We start from the raw sequence: 16,580 nt of genomic DNA, 5'->3' as shown, positions 1-16,580 counted from the left end.
TATAAGGCGCTGGTGAGACCTCACTTGGAGTACTGTGGGCAGTTTTGGTGTCCTTATTTAAGAAAGGATGTGCTGACGTTGTAGAGGGTACAGAGAAGATTCACTAGAATGATTCCGGGAATGAGAGGGTTAACATATGAGGAACGTTTGTCTGCTCTTGGACTGTATTTCTTAGAGTTCAGAAGAATGAGGGGAGACCTCATAGAAACATTTCGAATGTTGAAAGGTGTGGACAGAGTGGATGTGGCAAAGTTGTTTCCCATGATGGGGGAGTCTAGTACGAGAGGGCATGACTTAAGGATTGAAGGGCGCCCATTCAGAACAGAAATGTGAAGAAACATACATCAAAGTTGCTGGTGAACGCAGCAGGCCAGGCAGCATCTATAGGAAGAGGTGCAGTCGACGTTTCAGGCCGAGACCCTTCGTCAGGACTAACTGAAGGAAGAGTGAGTAAGGGATTTGAAAGCTGGAGGGGGAGGGGGAGATGCAAAATGATAGGAGAAGACAGGAGGGGGAGGGATAGAGCCGAGAGCTGGACAGGTGATAGGCAGAAGGGGATACGAGAGGATCATGGGACAGGAGGTCCGGGAAGAAAGACGGGGGGGGGGGGGTGACCCAGAGGATGGGCAAGAGGTATATTCAGAGGGACAGAGGGAGAAAAAGGAGAGTGAGAGAAAGAATGTGTGCATAAAAAAGAGTAACAGATGGGGTACGAGGGGGAGGTGGGGCCTAGCGGAAGTTAGAGAAGTCAATGTTCATGCCATCAGGTTGGAGGCTACCCATACGGAATATAAGGTGTTGTTCCTCCAACCTGAGTGTGGCTTCATCTTTACAGTAGAGGAGGCCGTGGATAGACATGTCAGAATGGGAATGGGATGTGGAATTAAAATGTGTGGCCACTGGGAGATCCTGCTTTCTCTGGCGGACAGAGCATAGATGTTCAGCAAAGCGGTCTCCCAGTCTGCGTCGGGTCTCACCAATATATAAAAGGCCACATCGGGAGCACCGGACGCAGTATATCATCCCAGTCGACTCACAGGTGAAGTGATACCTCACCTGGAAGGACTGTTTGGGGCCCTGAATGGTGGTAAGGGAGGAAGTGTAAGGGCATGTGTAGCACTTGTTCCGCTTACACGGATAAGTGCCAGGAGGGAGATCAGTGGGGAGGGATGGGGGGGACGAATGGACAAGGGAGTTGTGTAGGGAGCGATCCCTGCGGAATGCAGAGAGAGGGGGGGAGGGAAAGATATGCTTAGTGGTGGGATCCCGTTGGAGGTGGCAGAAGTTACGGAGAATAATATGTTGGACCCGGAGGCTGGTGGGGTGGTAGGTGAGGACCAGGGGAACCCTATTCCTAGTGGGGTGGTGGGAGGATGGAGTGAGAGCAGATGTACGTGAAATGGGGGAGATGCGTTTAAGAGCAGAGTTGATGGTGGAGGAAGGGAAGCCCCTTTCGTTAAAAAATGAAGACATCTCCCTCGTCCTAGAATGAAAAGCCTCATCCTGAGAGCAGATGCGGCGGAGACGGAGGAATTGCGAGAAGGGGATGGCGTTTTTGCGAGAGACAGGGTGAGAAGAGGAATAGTCCAGATAGCTGTGAGAGTCAGTAGGCTTATAGTAGACATCAGTGGATAAGCTGTCTCCAGAGACAGAGACAGAAAGATCTAGAAAGGGGAGGGAGGTGTCGGAAATGGACCAGGTAAACTTGAGGGCAGGGTGAAAGTTGGAGGCAAAGTTAATAAAGTCAACGAGTTCTGCATGCGTGCAGGAAGCAGCGCCAATGCAGTCGTCGATGTAGCGAAGGAAAAGTGGGGGACAGATACCAGAACAGGCACGGAACATAGATTGTTCCACAAACCCAACAAAAAGGCAGGCATAGCTAGGACCCATACGGGTGCCCATAGCTACACCTTTAGTTTGGAGGAAATGGGAGGAGCAAAAGGAGAAATTATTAAGAGTAAGGACTAATTCTGCTAGACGGAGCAGAGTGGTGGTAGAGGGGAACTGATTAGGTCTGGAATCCAAAAAGAAGCGTAGAGCTTTGAGACCTTCCTGATGGGGGATGGAAGTATATAGGGACTGGACATCCAAGGTGAAAATAAAGCGGTGGGGGCCAGGGAACTTAAAATCATCGAAAAGTTTAAGAGCGTGAGAAGTGTCACGAACATAGGTCGGAAGGGATTGAACAAGGGGTGATAAAACAGTGTCGAGGTATGCAGAAACGAGTTCGGTGGGGCAGGAGCAAGCTGAGACAATAGGTCGGCCAGGACAGGCAGGTTTGTAGATCTTGGGTAGGAGGTAGAAACGGGAAGTGCGGGGTGTGGGAACTATAAGGTTGGTAGCAGTGGATGGGAGATCCCCTGAGCGGATAAAGTCGTTGATAGTGTGGGAGACAATGGCCTGGTGCTCCTTAGTGGGGTCACGATCGAGGGGTAAATAAGAGGAGGTATCCGCGAGTTGTCGCTGTGCCTCGGCAAGGTAGAGGTCAGTACGCCAGACTACAACAGCACCCCCTTTATCAGCGGGTTTAATAATAATGTTAGGATTAGTGCGGAGGGAGTGGAGAGCAGAGCGTTCCGAAGGAGTGAGGTTGGAATGGGGACAAGGTGCGGTGAAGTCGAGACGGTTGATGTCCCGTCGGCAGTTGGCAATAAAGAGATCCAGAGCAGGCAGAAGACCAGAGCGGGGTGTCCATGAAGAAGAGGAGGGTTGAAGACGGGAGAAGGGGTCATCGGTGGGGGTGGAAGAGTCCTTGCCGAAGAAGTAGGCTCGGAGACGGAGACGGCGGAAGAAAAGTTCCGCATCATGGCGAACACGGAACTCGCTGAGGTGTGGGCGAAGGGGGACAAACGTGAGGCCCTTACTGAGAACAGAGCGTTCTGCCTCCGACAGTTGAAGGTCGGAGGGGATGGTAAAGACCCGGCACGGATGAGAGCTGGGATCAGAGGGGGGAGGGGGGAGGCTGGGGGTGTCAGTGGAGAGGGGAGGGTTGGGGTGAGAGGAAGATGGAGCTTCTGAAATGTGAAGAAATTTTTTTAGTCAGAGGGTGGTGAATCTATGGAATTTGTTGCCATGGGCAGCAGTGGAGACCAAGTCATTGGGTGTATTTAAGGCAGAGATTGATAGGTATCTGAGTAGCCAGGGCATCAAAGGTTATGGTGAGAAGGCGGGGGAGTGGGACTAAATGCGAGAATGGATCAGCTCATGATAAAATGGCGGAGCAGACTCGATGGGCCGAATGGCCAACTTCTGCTCCTTTGTCTTATGGTCTTATGGTTGACAGGCTTGCAAGCATAGAGGGTATGCCAGATAAATGGAAACTAGCACTCAACCAAGATCCAGTGGGCAAGGCACGAAGTAGAAATCAGGAGCTGGATTTCTAGACTATTTCCCCAATACACATTCTAATACCTCCCTGGGATGCTAACTCAACATAAACATGAAACTGAACTTGAGGCCTCAATGCCCCCTCATTCATTAGATTGCTATGAAAGATGTTAACATGAGGGGTGTTGTACGAAAGATGTTATTCTGTTTTCAACAACTTCTTCTAAAGTAACTCTTACTTGCTGCGCCCCACACTCAAGTCACCTGACATTTGCATTCACTTTTCGTCCAGATTTTCAACCTCCTTGGTTACCTACATCCCAGTCTTTCCAAAGAAATCTAAAAGCTAAACTTGGTGTTATCTAAAAACATTACTTCTCACTTTGCTTACATTGTGCTTTCATGTTAAAACCTGGGAATGCTTTGTGTTGCGGATCTTCAGCTCACCTTGAATGTCCATGTAAGTGTTTAGCGAAAGAAAGAACTGAATGTTTCAAGCATCTCACCTTTCCAGTACTGCTGTCCAGAATTTTGTGTTCCAACATGAACTCATCCAGGAAGACCTTAAAAGTGTTGACCCATACTTTGACTGGTGACTCATTCCAATCTCGTCGCTGCTGCCTCATTGTCTTCTCCAGAATCTGCTCAAACAGCGCGTAGAGATCTTTGTACCGGATACTCTTCCCATCGTCCATCTGCAGCAGAAATATTTCAGGTGAAAAGCAGACACAAAGGATTCTGCAGACACTGGATATCCAGAGCAACATACCCACAATGCTGGAGGAATTCAGCAGGTCAGGCATCTATGGAGAGGAATAAACATTTGACATTTTGGTTTGAGACTCTTCATCAGTTCTGATGGTTCGGCCTGAAACATTGACCATTTATTCCCATCCACCGATACTGCCTGACTTGAGTTCCTCTAGCAACTTAAATGTGTGTGGCAACTGAGTAACACTGTCACAGTTCTCCTCCATCATGACCCCCTCACATACAATCACTTGTGGCATACACTACATACATTCATTCCTATAGAGGATTCTTGACAATTCCAGGATCCAGATGAATCACCACCAGCTGATTTGATTTTTTTTCAAAACAGAAATTGTGTTTCAGATTGTTGCATGGAACCAGTACTGAACTGTTCATTCCAGAAAATGCAAATGACACAATGAAAAGCATTCATTCTATTAACTGCTATCATATCTCAAATACGAGCCAAAGCCCTGTACTCACCGCTAAAGCTGTTGAGTAGGAGTTAAAGATATTTAAGCGGAATTCCTTAAGCGATTTCTTGAAAACTACATCCACAAATGTATCTTTCTTGCAGTCATCAGTGTCCAGATCAGTAATCTATAAGTAGAATACTTCTTAGTATTGATGTGAGCACTGCTTAATACGAGAACAGCCATAATTTGCCAAAATACAAAATGAAAAAAAAACATAGATGGAAAATTATATTTTCAGCATAGTAATTTAAGTTGTTTTAATGTCTTAGTATTAATTTTTCAAGCATAACAGTATGAGGCAATGTAAAATGTACTCAATTCTGTCCATATAACATATTTTCTCCCTAACCTTGTAATTCTCCCTGGCCAGATTTGGTCCATTCAGAATAGTGCTTTAATTGTCAAGGAAAATAAGGCTCTAGTCTGGTCTGGATGGGAGCATACATCCAGCACACAAAAGAATACATCCCACCCTACACCACTCCCTCTCAATACTTCATTTTACAGGTTTTCAGTCTGCTGAACACATTGTCAAAGTAAATGTCGCTCTGATAATAAATAATGGGCCCAGGACAAATGGACTCTTATGACTCAAGCATTCCTTTTATTTTTCTTGCGCACAAGGAGAACTTCATGGTCCCTGTCACCCACACAGTTCTGAAGTCTGAACTGAAAACTGCCTTTTTTAAAATTATATACAGATTTGGCTTATTAGTTAACAGATATTGATTATTGTAAATTGTATGTATTCGAATTCCTTACTCGCAAGATGGATTGCTATTCACAACAGAGGTGTTAAATTCAATTGAAACTTCAAGCTGACAGCCGATACTTTGAAATTAATAAGGACACTAGAGGTGGTGAAGTCTGTTGAAACTTCAGGTAGACAGCCAATGATATTTTGAAGTTCATAAAGTCAATACAGCCTTAATTGTTGGGTAAGTTTCATATCTTCCTGTTATCTCACTTGACTACAACTGCCCCAGGCTATCTTTGCCTTACTGCAACTTCCACAACATCACGTCAGATTTACCTTCTTCTGCAGGAATTCGTTCATACACTTGAAATCGTTGGCACTGGTGATAATTTGTAAGGTGTCCTGCTGCATCTGAATGGGCTCCAGGCCCACGTTACTGATCTTCACACTTCTCCTCCTCTTTACTTTTGGTGACGGTTCTCTGTTCTCCTTAAACTCTTTCCCTCGTTCAATTCCCAAGTCAGGACTCCTCGGAGGAGTTAGGTTCGGAGGTGAAGGAGCTTGACCTGAGTGTGGACAGTGAAAGTTCAAAAATATCACTAAATTAGTCTCTGCACACCAGTTGAGCTGTTTGCTTTCCATCAACCTTTCAAGATCACGTTATTGAAAGTTACAATCTCAGGAACATTACACAACAAGAATGTTGGGAAACCCTTCCTTGCCTGCTTTGAATGCACAAGCTACCAATTTCAATCATTGATCGAAATGAAGGCTAAGTGCCACCCCAGAGGAAGAGATCATAAAAACTCCAAGCCTATTGAATTCTTTCATCTGATGCATCTCCGTGGGTATATATATGCCCTTAATTCCATTCTTTGGTGACAACCAAGAACGACAATAGGCATGTTATTTTAATATTTTGAGTTTTCAACAATTGTAAAAAAAAACATGCACTTCTCTTTTGCACTTCAATATATCTTTCAAGACCAGATGTACTTGGTGCTCATTTTATTTCAACCTTCTCAGTTTTAAATTTACGTTGATGATTCAGAACAATAACATTTTCTTGTGACACCAGAATTTGAATGCATTTGTGCATGAGTATGCATGTCCGTGCCTGTTTCTATGTATATGCATGTGTATTTTAATTTTCCACACATAGACTGGGAAGCCCATACTGTAAAAGGGCAGGATGGTTTGGAGTTTGTAAAATGTGTGCAGGATAGTTTTTTGCAGCAATACACAGATGTACCAACTAGACAAGGGGCAGTGTTGGATCTCCTGTTAGGGAATGAGATAGGTCAGGTGACAGAGGTATATTTTGGGGAGCACTTCAGGTTCCAGTGATCACAATGCCATTAGTTTCAATATAATTATGGAGAAGGATAGGTCTGGACCCAGGGTTGAGATTTTTGATTGGGGAAAGGCTAACTTTAAGGAGATGCGAAAGGATTTAGGAGTGGATTGGGACAAATTGTTTTATGGGAAGGATATAACAGAGAAATGCAGGTCATTTAAAGGTGAAATTTTGAGGGTATAGAATCTTTATGTTCCTGTTAGGTTGAAAGGAAAGGTTAGAAGTTTGAGAGCCATGGTGTTCAAGGGATATTGGAAATTTGGTTCAGAAAAAGAAAGATATCTATAATAAATATAGGCAGCATGGAGTAAATGAGGTGCTCGAGGAATATAAAGAATGTAAAAAGAATCTTAAGAAAGAAATTAGAAAAGCTAAAACAAGATACGAGGTTGCTTTGGTAAGTAAGGTGAAAATAAATCCAAAGGGTTTCTGCAGTTATATTAATAGCAAAAGGATAGTGAGGGATAAAATTGGTCCCTTAGAGAATCAGAGTGGACAGCTATGTGTGGAACCAGATTTTGAACAATTTCTTTTCTTCGGTATTCACTAAGGAGAAGGATATTGAATTGTGTAAGGTAAGGGAAACAGGGAAGTTAAAGAAACTATGATGATTAAAGAAGAGGAAGTATTGGCACTTTTAAGGAATATAAAAGTGGATAAATCTCCGGGTCCTGACAGGATATTCCCTAGGACCTTGAGGGAAGTTAGTGTAGAAATAGCAGGGGTTCTGACAGAAATATTTCAGATATCATTATAAACGGAGATGGTGCAGGAGGGTTGGCACATTGCTCATGTTGTTCCATTGTTTAAAAAAGGTTTTAAGAGTAAACCGAGCAATTATCAGCCCGTAAGTTTGATGTCAGTGGTGGGTAAATTAATGGAGAGTATTCTTCGAGATGGTATATATAATTATCTGGATAGACAGGGTCTGACTAGGAACAGTCAACATGGATTTGTGCATGGAAGGTCATGTTTGACAAATCTTACTGAATTTTTTGAAGAGGTTACTAGGAAAGTTGACAAGGGTAAAGAGGTGGATGTTGTCTATGTGGACTTCAGTAAGGCCTTTGACAAGGTTCCACACGGAAGGTTAGTTAGGAAGGTTCAATCGTTAGCTATTAATACTGAAGAAGTAAAATGGATTCAACAGTGGCTGGATGGGAGATGCCAGAGAGTAGTGGTGGATAACTGTTTGTCAGGTTGGAGGCCAGTGACTAGTGGTGTGCCTCAGGGATCTGTACTGGGTCCAATGTTGTCTGTCATATACATTAATGATCTGGATGATGGGGTGGTAAATTGGATTAGTAAATATACAGATGATACTAAGATAGGTGGCGTTGTGGATAATGAAGTAGGCTTCCAAAGCTTGCAGAGAGATTTAGGCCAGTTAGAAGAGTGGGCTGAAAGATGGCAAATGGAGTTTAATGCTGATAAGTGTGAGGTGCTACATTTTGGTACAACTAATCAAAATAGGACATACATGGTAAATGGAAGGGCATTGAAGAATGCTGTAGAACAGAGGGATCTAGGAATAATGGTGCATAGTTCCCTGAAGGTGGAATCTTATGTGGATAGGGTAGTGAAGAAAGCTTTTGGTATGCTAGCCTTTACAAATCAGAGCATTGAGTATAGGAGTTGGGATGTAATGTTAAAATTGTACAAGGCATTGGTAAGGCCAAGTGTACAGTTCTGATCACCGAATTATAGGAAAGATGTCAACAAAGTAGAGAGAGTACAGAGAAGATTAACTAGAATGTTAACTGGGTTTCAGCACCTAAATTACAGAGAAAGGTTGAACATGTTGGGTCTTTATTATTTGGAACGTAGGTTTAGGGAGGACTTGATAGAGATATTTAAAATTATGAGGAGGATAGATAGAGTTGACGTGGATAGGCTTTTTCCATTGGAAGTAGGGGAGATTCAAACAAGAGGACATGAGTTGAGAGTTAGGGGGCAAAATTTTAGGGGTAACACGAGGGGGAACCTCTTTACTCAAAGGGTGGTAGCTGTGTGGAATGAACTTCCAGTAGAAGTGGTAGAGGCAGGCTCGTTATTGTCATTTAAAGTAAAATTGGATAGCTACATGAACAGGAAAGCAATGGAGGGTTATAGGCTGAGTGCAGGTCAGTGGGACTAGCTGACAGTACGCATTCGGCAGGAACTAGAAGGGCCAAGATGGCCTGTTTCCGTGCTGTAATTGTTATATGATTATATGGTATTACTCCTTCATAAACTCACCTATGAGCACAAATACGTTTTCTGGCAAGAAAAATTCTGACTGAAACGACCAAATTTCAGAATATTAACCATAAAACATGAAGTACAAGAAGTCACGAACAGTCTACTGAGCCCTTGGCTTCTTCTCCAACATTCAGCAAGATGGCTGGTCTTTCATCTCAATGCTACTTTCCTGCACTAACCTTAAATCCTTGATTCCCTTGATACAAAAAAAATTATTGATTTCTTCCTTGAAAATGCTCAGTGACTAAGTTGCCACGATGTTTTTGGGTGGAAAATTCCAAAGATTCACTACTCTGAGTTAAGAAATATTTCAGCTGCGTCATGAATGGCCAACCCCTTATTTTGAGAAGGCGACTCCTTTTCCTAGAAAGCCCAGCTGAGGACACCACCCATGTGTCTATCTTGTCATGGCCCTGCCAGAATTGCATCCATTTCAATGAGATCAACTCAGATTCTTCTAATAATAGAGAATATAAAGCCAGTATGCTCAACCCCTCATCAAAGCACAACTCCCTGCCTCGATCTGATTAATTTTCACTGCCCTACTGCAACGGTCCCCAACCACCGGGCCACAAAGCATGAGCTACTTGGCCGCTAGGAAACGATATGATTCGACGATATGAGTCAGCCGCACCTTCCTCATTCCCTGTCACGGCCACTGTTGAGCCATTACGCATGCGAGGCCATTACCCGCGCGTCATTCATGTCAGTGCGGGAAGGAGATCAACTCCTTGAGCTTGCAAACGATGGCGGGCTGAAAAGTATGTTTGACATAACATCTCTGCCGGCATTCTGAATCAAAGTCAAGGCTAAATATCCTGAGGTAGCCACGAAAGCACTGAAAACGTTGCTTCCATTTCCAATATATCTCTGCAATGAATGCAACGAAAACTAAATTGAGGAATAGACTGGACATAAGGAACCCCCTTCGAGTATCACCGTCTCCCGTCACCCCTCGATAGGACCGTCTTGTTGCAGGGAAACAAGCCCAGGGCTCCCACTGATTCAGCGATATTGGTGTGTTGCAATGACTTTATAAGTTCATACGGGGAAAATGTGTGCTGTGCGTTTAATATCCAAACGTTACTTAAAATGTTATGATGCTATTGACTTATAAGTGACTTTTATAACCATATAACAATTACAGCACGGAAATAGGTCATCTCGGCCCTTCTAGTCTGTGCCGAACGCTACTCTCAGCTAGTCCCACCGACCTGCACTCAGCCCATAACCCTCCATTCCTTTCCTGTCCATATACCTATCCAATTTTTCTTTAAATGATAATATCGAACCTGCCTCTACCACTTCTACTGGAAGTTCGTTCAACACTTACTTCAAGCTGCCCTGTCCTCCCCGATAATTGACTTATCACTATATTCATGCAAGGAAAATGTGCGCTGTGTGTTTAATAATAAATTTGTTAGATAAACCCTTTTAGAAACGAAATTGAGTGTATTAGCCGCTTACCATCTATATTCCAGTCGTGATTAACACCCCCCCGCCCCCAAACAGCATCACCCTCCCCCGGGTCAGCCGGTCCGCAAGAATATTGTCAATATTAACTGGTCCGCAGGGCAAAAAAGGTTGGGGACCCCTGCCCTACTGCAATGGTAAGAATATCCTTCAGAGCAGCAAGAATTTGTCAGCTTTGATCTAGCCAGGGCCCTCTTATAATTGCAATCAGACTATTCAATAAACTAAGTAGTTATTGTCTAACTCTTCAACTAATTTTCATTAGGGAAGGCAAACAACTTTCAAGACATAAAATACTCACACAACTCAACCAGGACAAAATGCAACTGTGTTACAGAACACTCATAATGAATTAAGGTTTGGGTGTTTGGGTTAAATAAATCTGAAAATGTCTACACCAAAATATGAGTGGGGGGGGCGGGAGAGAAAAGAGAGAGAGAGAGAGAGAGAGAGAGAGAGAGAGAGAGAGAGAGAGAGACAGACAGAGACACACACACACACAGAGGGGGGAGGGGGAGGGGGTGAGAGTGAGAGAGAGGGAGAGAGGGGGAGAGAGGGAGGGGGGAGGGGGAGAGAGGGAGGGGGGAGGGGGAGAGAGGGGGAGAGAGGGAGGGGGGAGGGGGAGAGAGGGGGGAGGGGGGAGAGGGGGGGAGGTGGGAGAGAGGGGGGAGGGGGAGGGGGGAGAGTGAGAGGGAGAGTGTGAGAGGGAGAGTGAGAGAGATAGAGAGTGTGAAAGAGAATGCATTTGACTACATAACCTGAAATTTGACTAGCATAGTGTTTTCATTCACCACCAGTAGATCCTCCATCACATTGCAACATTGTTTCCAACCTACATACCTTTTAAAAAGAGTATCAATGCATTGCTAACAACAGGAATTCTGCAGATGCTAGAAATTCAAGCAACACACATCAAAGTTGCTGGTGAACGCAGCAGGCCAGGCAGCATCTCTAGGAAGAGGTACAGTCGACGTTTCGGGCAGAGACCCTTCGTCAGGACAGTACTGCATTCACCAGCAACTTTTATCAATGCGTTGCTTATTCCTTCCCTTCCATTTTATACTTCTTCAGGGGTGCTTTGTAGCATTGATTACCTCCGCAAGATAAACTTTTGAACTCAAATGATATACTGGGCATGTAATTTGTGTCTAGAAGTTGGCAGCTATTTTCCTTGGCCCAGAGTCACTATAAAACTAATAAAGGCACACTGTAAAATCTGGGAGGAGAAGATGGCAGTGTGACGCAGCGCGCGCGACCTCTCCGGTGAAATGATATCGTATTTGTTCAATGGGCTGTGCACAATTCTGATTTGATGGAGACAGACGTGAGAAGCACAGAGGAACATCTGGAGAAATTTCTGAAATGCCCGGTTCGCTGCTGCTGCTACTGTGCGATCAAGAATCTCTGGAGTGTAGGCCCCAAATCCTCGGGTTTGCCTGCTGCTGGCGGCCGGGGTTGGGGTCGAAGTGCTCGGCAGAGATGGTGCTCGGTGCTCAGTGTCGGAGGGCTGGTTGGAGGCTCGAAGTTTTTGGACGACTCAGAGTCGGACTGTGGTCAGGCGCTTCCAGGATGCTACATCTGCAAGTATGCGGAAGCATGGCAGGGAGAGTTTTCTTCCTTCTCCCGTCTGAGTGAGATCATGGGACTTTCGAGAGACTTGGAACTTTTTTTTTACCGTGCCCATGGCCTGTTCTTCATCAAGTTACGGTATTGCTTGCACTGTTGTAACTATATGTAATAATTACATGGTTTTCGTCAGTTTTTCAGTCTTGGCTGGGCTGGATGGGATAAAAGTACTGAAAGAAGTTGTTTAATGTTGTGAATGGCATCTTGCACGGATATTACCAAGTTATCTGGCCAGATTACGCTGACCAGACAGTGGGTCTGTAATGTGAGAGTGTATCGATCACTCTTCTCCGTTGCTGGACTCCATGTGGAGTCCCCAGAGAAGCCTAATCATGCATCATACTGTGGAATCCACTTCCTTGATTCAGACCTGGCATAAGAACAGAAACTTACTTTGAATAGGGATTCCCAGCCCTGAAGATTAGATTAGTTAAAGATAAGGTAAACTCAATTACATGTTTACTTTATTTTAATTATTCCTTAGTGTTTTGTTTCATGTTCGTTCTTCAGCTTTTAATCTTTTTAAAACAATCTTTCTTTTTAAATGTCTCCAGGTATCACTCATAAAACTGTTTAAAAGTGTCCCACCTTTAACATACACCAAGGTTCCATCAGGGAAGAGGCTACATAGCATCCATGCAAGGACCACCAGAATCAAAAATAGTTACTGTCTCCAAGCAATAACACTAATCAACACCTCTACCTACTAACCCACTCCTCCACACCCCAAACCACCACTACTTTATCATTTTCTGGAAGTGAAATTAAACCATCTTGAATCCCCAGTCTGCCACTCATTAAAAATATTCCTGGGGGCCACTAAAACCTCGCTCTATCTCCCAGGACTATAGGGTCTTTTCATTCATTCCTCCTCATTCAACACAGCTTAATGGACAGCAGGTCAAACTGCAACACAACTCTGTCCATAAAGTTCAGAATCACTGGCATATGGAATGAAATTTGTTGTTTTAAAGCAGCAGTACACTGCAATAGATAATAAAAATCTATAAATTACAGCGTATATTGTATATTAAAATAATTAAGTAGTGCAAAAAGGAAGGAAAAACAGTGAGATAGTGTTCATAGGTTCATTGTCCATTCAGGAATCTGATAGCAGTGGGGAGGAACCTGTACCCAAAACATTGTTTAAGGTTAGAGCCAGAAAACTGAGATTAAGTTTTGCTGAGCAAAACCAATGGATAGACATCAACTCCTATCCATGCGATTCAGCTGTCCAAGTTCAGGCAACATGACCTTTATTGCACTTCTAATTTTCATTAGTTTGTATGTGTCCTTGAGCAAGGCACTTAACCACACAGTGCTCTGCAACGACACTGGTGCCAAGCTATATCGACCCTTGCCCTTCCCTTGGACAACATCAGTGTCGTGGAGAGGGGAGACTTGCAGCATGGGCAACTGCCGGTCTTCCATACAACCTTGCCCAGGCCTGCGCCCTGGAGAGTGAAGACTTTCCAGGTGCAGATCCATGGTCTTGCAAGACTAACGGGTGCCTTTAAATTTAAATGGAGTATCATGAAATAAAAAAAGTTGTAGACAATCATTTGAAGATATTTCTACCTCAATGTGGATAAATATCATAGAACAACAAGATCAGCCTCAGGCAAAAAGAAACTAATGAAAAATAGATTATAGCTTTACGTCGTCTTTGACAGTGAATTAAAAAGATGAACAAAAGCTTCACACCCTACTTTGGGTTGATAATTCTTAATATTGCAGGCAAAGTTTTGCAAATTAGTTTAAACATTTGCTTTTTCCAGTGGTTCAGATGGATGTGTACAGTATGGTACCCCAAAGAAAACAGGAGTTAAACCCATGTCCTTGGCCATTGTTCTCCCTCACATCACCAAACATATACATGGCATTCATATCACTTTGTGCAAAAGTGCTACAAGTAAACAAAATATAATCACAATTCTGTAACAATAATCATACTCCAAACTACAGGAAGAACAGTGAAGGATTTCTGAAAAATGCACAGTGCTGGACAAAAGCCAACTTATTTGAAATGAGTCATTTATGTTTACCTTTCAATGAACACTCTCTTCCTTCTGGCAGTGGCAGACTGAGTGAGGTCTCACTAGGTTTAAGCTCTCGATGCCACTGTGATCCCTGGACATCTTGATCTATACTCAGTTCCTGGAGTTCTGACTGAGTGGCCAGTTTCTCTTTCAACAATTTCTTTTCCCCCTGTTTTTTATTTCCCCAGAATCTCATTCGACCCTTCGAAGCTCTACATTTAGAAATCAAAGAACAGGAAAATATACATTAACTTAGATCACACACCACCAAGAGGACCACAGCCTTGTCATCTGGGGGCTTGTGTGCCTCAACGACCCAGAGAGCTATGTTGGCTGGCATCAGGACTTTATCCCTTGGCACTTGGTCGGGTCACCCATGCCAAACAGGTCAAAGGGTAGAGGCCACACTAAGAGTGGTCCATCAGCCCTCCAGGTTCAGGGTTAACAACCCTGCCTGGTAAAACAAAATGGTTACAGAAACAGCAATGAAAACCCTTCTACATCTGAGTGTGACGGTATTCCTGAGTCTTCACTTGGGACTTGCATGACTGACAGTAGAGAAAACCAGAAGGAAGCTACTGTCATGATGAAGGAAACTCCGAACACCACAAGAGATGGAGGACCTTCACTGCTGCCCTAAACCCCAGCAGCATAATGAGCAGCAAGTTAGATTACACAAATATTTACAGTAAACTGCAAAGAGAAACTAATTGGCATTCAGCAGATCAGGCAGTATCTAAGGAGAGGAATTAACAGTGACGTTTCAGGCTGAATCCCTTCATCAGATGTTGACAGTTAATTCCTCTCCTTAGATGCTGCCTGACCTGCTGAGTTCCTCTAGCATTTTGTGTGTCTTACTCTGGATTTCCAGCACCTGCAGAATCTTGTGTTTGTTTTACTAACTGTTATGCATTTCAGTCATAATTTTAGTTTCTCCACCAACATCTATGTCCATAGCAGTAAAAGCAATTCATGGCTGCAGATCATATCCCCTTCCATGATACGTGAGGAGCATTAAAATATTCTCAGCTGCTATAATCATAGGTCCTTTTACACAGTAACAATACAGATATGGAAGAGTCCTAGAATTTAAGGTGACTAGTTCATCTGAAATAAATATATTTAGCTTGCTCTTGTTTCCAACTAGATGATTGATCCCAGATATTAAGGACAAGTGTGACAGACAACTGATTGGAAACTACGAAAGGTGCAGAGCTCACTCTACATTAACAGGGAATTCAGGAAAAGAAAAGAAGTGAAACTTGTGCCTTTTGTTCACCTGAATTTCAAGATTTGGGTTAAAGCATAGCAGAATGTCCCGTTTATTGCCAAATTTAAATGAAAGTTTAAAAATCAGCAAACACACTTAAATACTTTTCTTAATGCAAGTTTAGAAATATTTTCCAATATTAGAACTATTAGGCATGTCCGCAGAGTGAACATATTTACAGTACAAACACAAAATCCTGCAGATGCTGGAAATCCAGAGTAACACACACAAAATGCTGGAGGAATTCAGCAGGTCAGGCAGCATCTATGGAGAGGAATAAACATTCGATGTTTCAGGCTGAGACGCTTGATCATGACTGCTGTATATTCTTCTATCTCTCCTCCAACAACTAAAACTAATGACAAGATCGGGAGAAATAACTTGCAATGCTTCCCACTCCATCAGACTTGAGGAGGAACTGGAGAACTTCAAATATTTCCCAGGAAGATCAGCACCAAATCACAATAAAATGTCTTATCTTTTTTACCTGCCATCTGAGATGTTATTCTTTTGAGTAGAGTCCAATCTGCCCAGTTCATCTTGTGACTGTGCTTTGTGCAGTTTCTTTTGGTCTTCGTTTCTAGTATGTTGCATCTGCAACACAGAGTACAAGTTAGTACTACTGAGGTCATAGATAGTCTTTGCCGACAGTTGATTTGGTGGCTCACTGATACAATGAAAAAACAAGGATTATTTTTGCAGAATTCAACATTCAAATGCATTTTGGTCAATGGAATCAAATAAATAAACATCATACTATGCAAAGACACTTTAAATGTGACGATACAGTTACACCATCTCATGAAAGCAAGACTTTGATATCAGTGAAGCAAATTTGAAATAAAAACATCATTTTAATGATATATGCATCGATTTGTAGGCATTTCACAACAATTAACTTTTGTAAATCAGTAAAAGGTTTATCTCAACGGATGTGAAAGGTCACCTTATCTTCAAATCACTAAATATATCAGGTCCATCTGAAAGACTGAGAAAATTTCATACACATTGAAGTTAAACAGTCATGGCAAAGTTTCCAGGTACTTACAGGACGTGGTGATGGGTCTGTGCATAGATGAAAGATGAGTTCTGCTCAAACCACATGTTCATCTTGGCAAAACTAAAACTTGCTTTACAGTGCATTACAGTGAGGCTGAGAGCCAAGTGACACATTCAAACATGAAAATAACTCAATGTATCTATTTTTATGCCATTGTTGTGTAATGTTTTATGTTTATGCTTTTATTGAAGAAATGTATATCATTTTGTGAAAACTGGGGTGGGAAAATGATCAAGGCATTGCAGAGCTTCTGTGATATCT

At 43.1% G+C, this 16,580-nt stretch overlaps 1 protein-coding gene across 6 annotated transcripts in view; it reads right to left on the bottom strand.

Annotated features, from left to right (window-relative positions):
• The window catches only part of myo9aa (myosin IXAa), a 366,573-nt gene that overhangs the window by 43,242 nt on the left and 306,751 nt on the right, over nucleotides 1-16,580 (bottom strand). For all 6 annotated transcript variants that reach the window (XM_063071043.1, XM_063071045.1, XM_063071047.1 and 3 more), the window contains 5 exons: nucleotides 15,747-15,853; nucleotides 13,996-14,201; nucleotides 5,590-5,819; nucleotides 4,564-4,680; nucleotides 3,834-4,022 (listed from right to left, as the gene is read on the bottom strand). In XM_063071043.1, coding sequence (XP_062927113.1) covers nucleotides 3,834-4,022; nucleotides 4,564-4,680; nucleotides 5,590-5,819; nucleotides 13,996-14,201; nucleotides 15,747-15,853 — 849 coding nt within the window. The remainder of the gene's footprint in view (nucleotides 1-3,833; nucleotides 4,023-4,563; nucleotides 4,681-5,589; nucleotides 5,820-13,995; nucleotides 14,202-15,746; nucleotides 15,854-16,580) is intronic.

The sequence above is a fragment of the Mobula hypostoma genome, chromosome 18 (assembly GCF_963921235.1).
Source record: "Mobula hypostoma chromosome 18, sMobHyp1.1, whole genome shotgun sequence".
NCBI classification, from domain to species: Eukaryota; Metazoa; Chordata; class Chondrichthyes; order Myliobatiformes; family Myliobatidae; genus Mobula; species Mobula hypostoma.
This window is presented reverse-complemented; position numbering and strand designations above follow the sequence as displayed.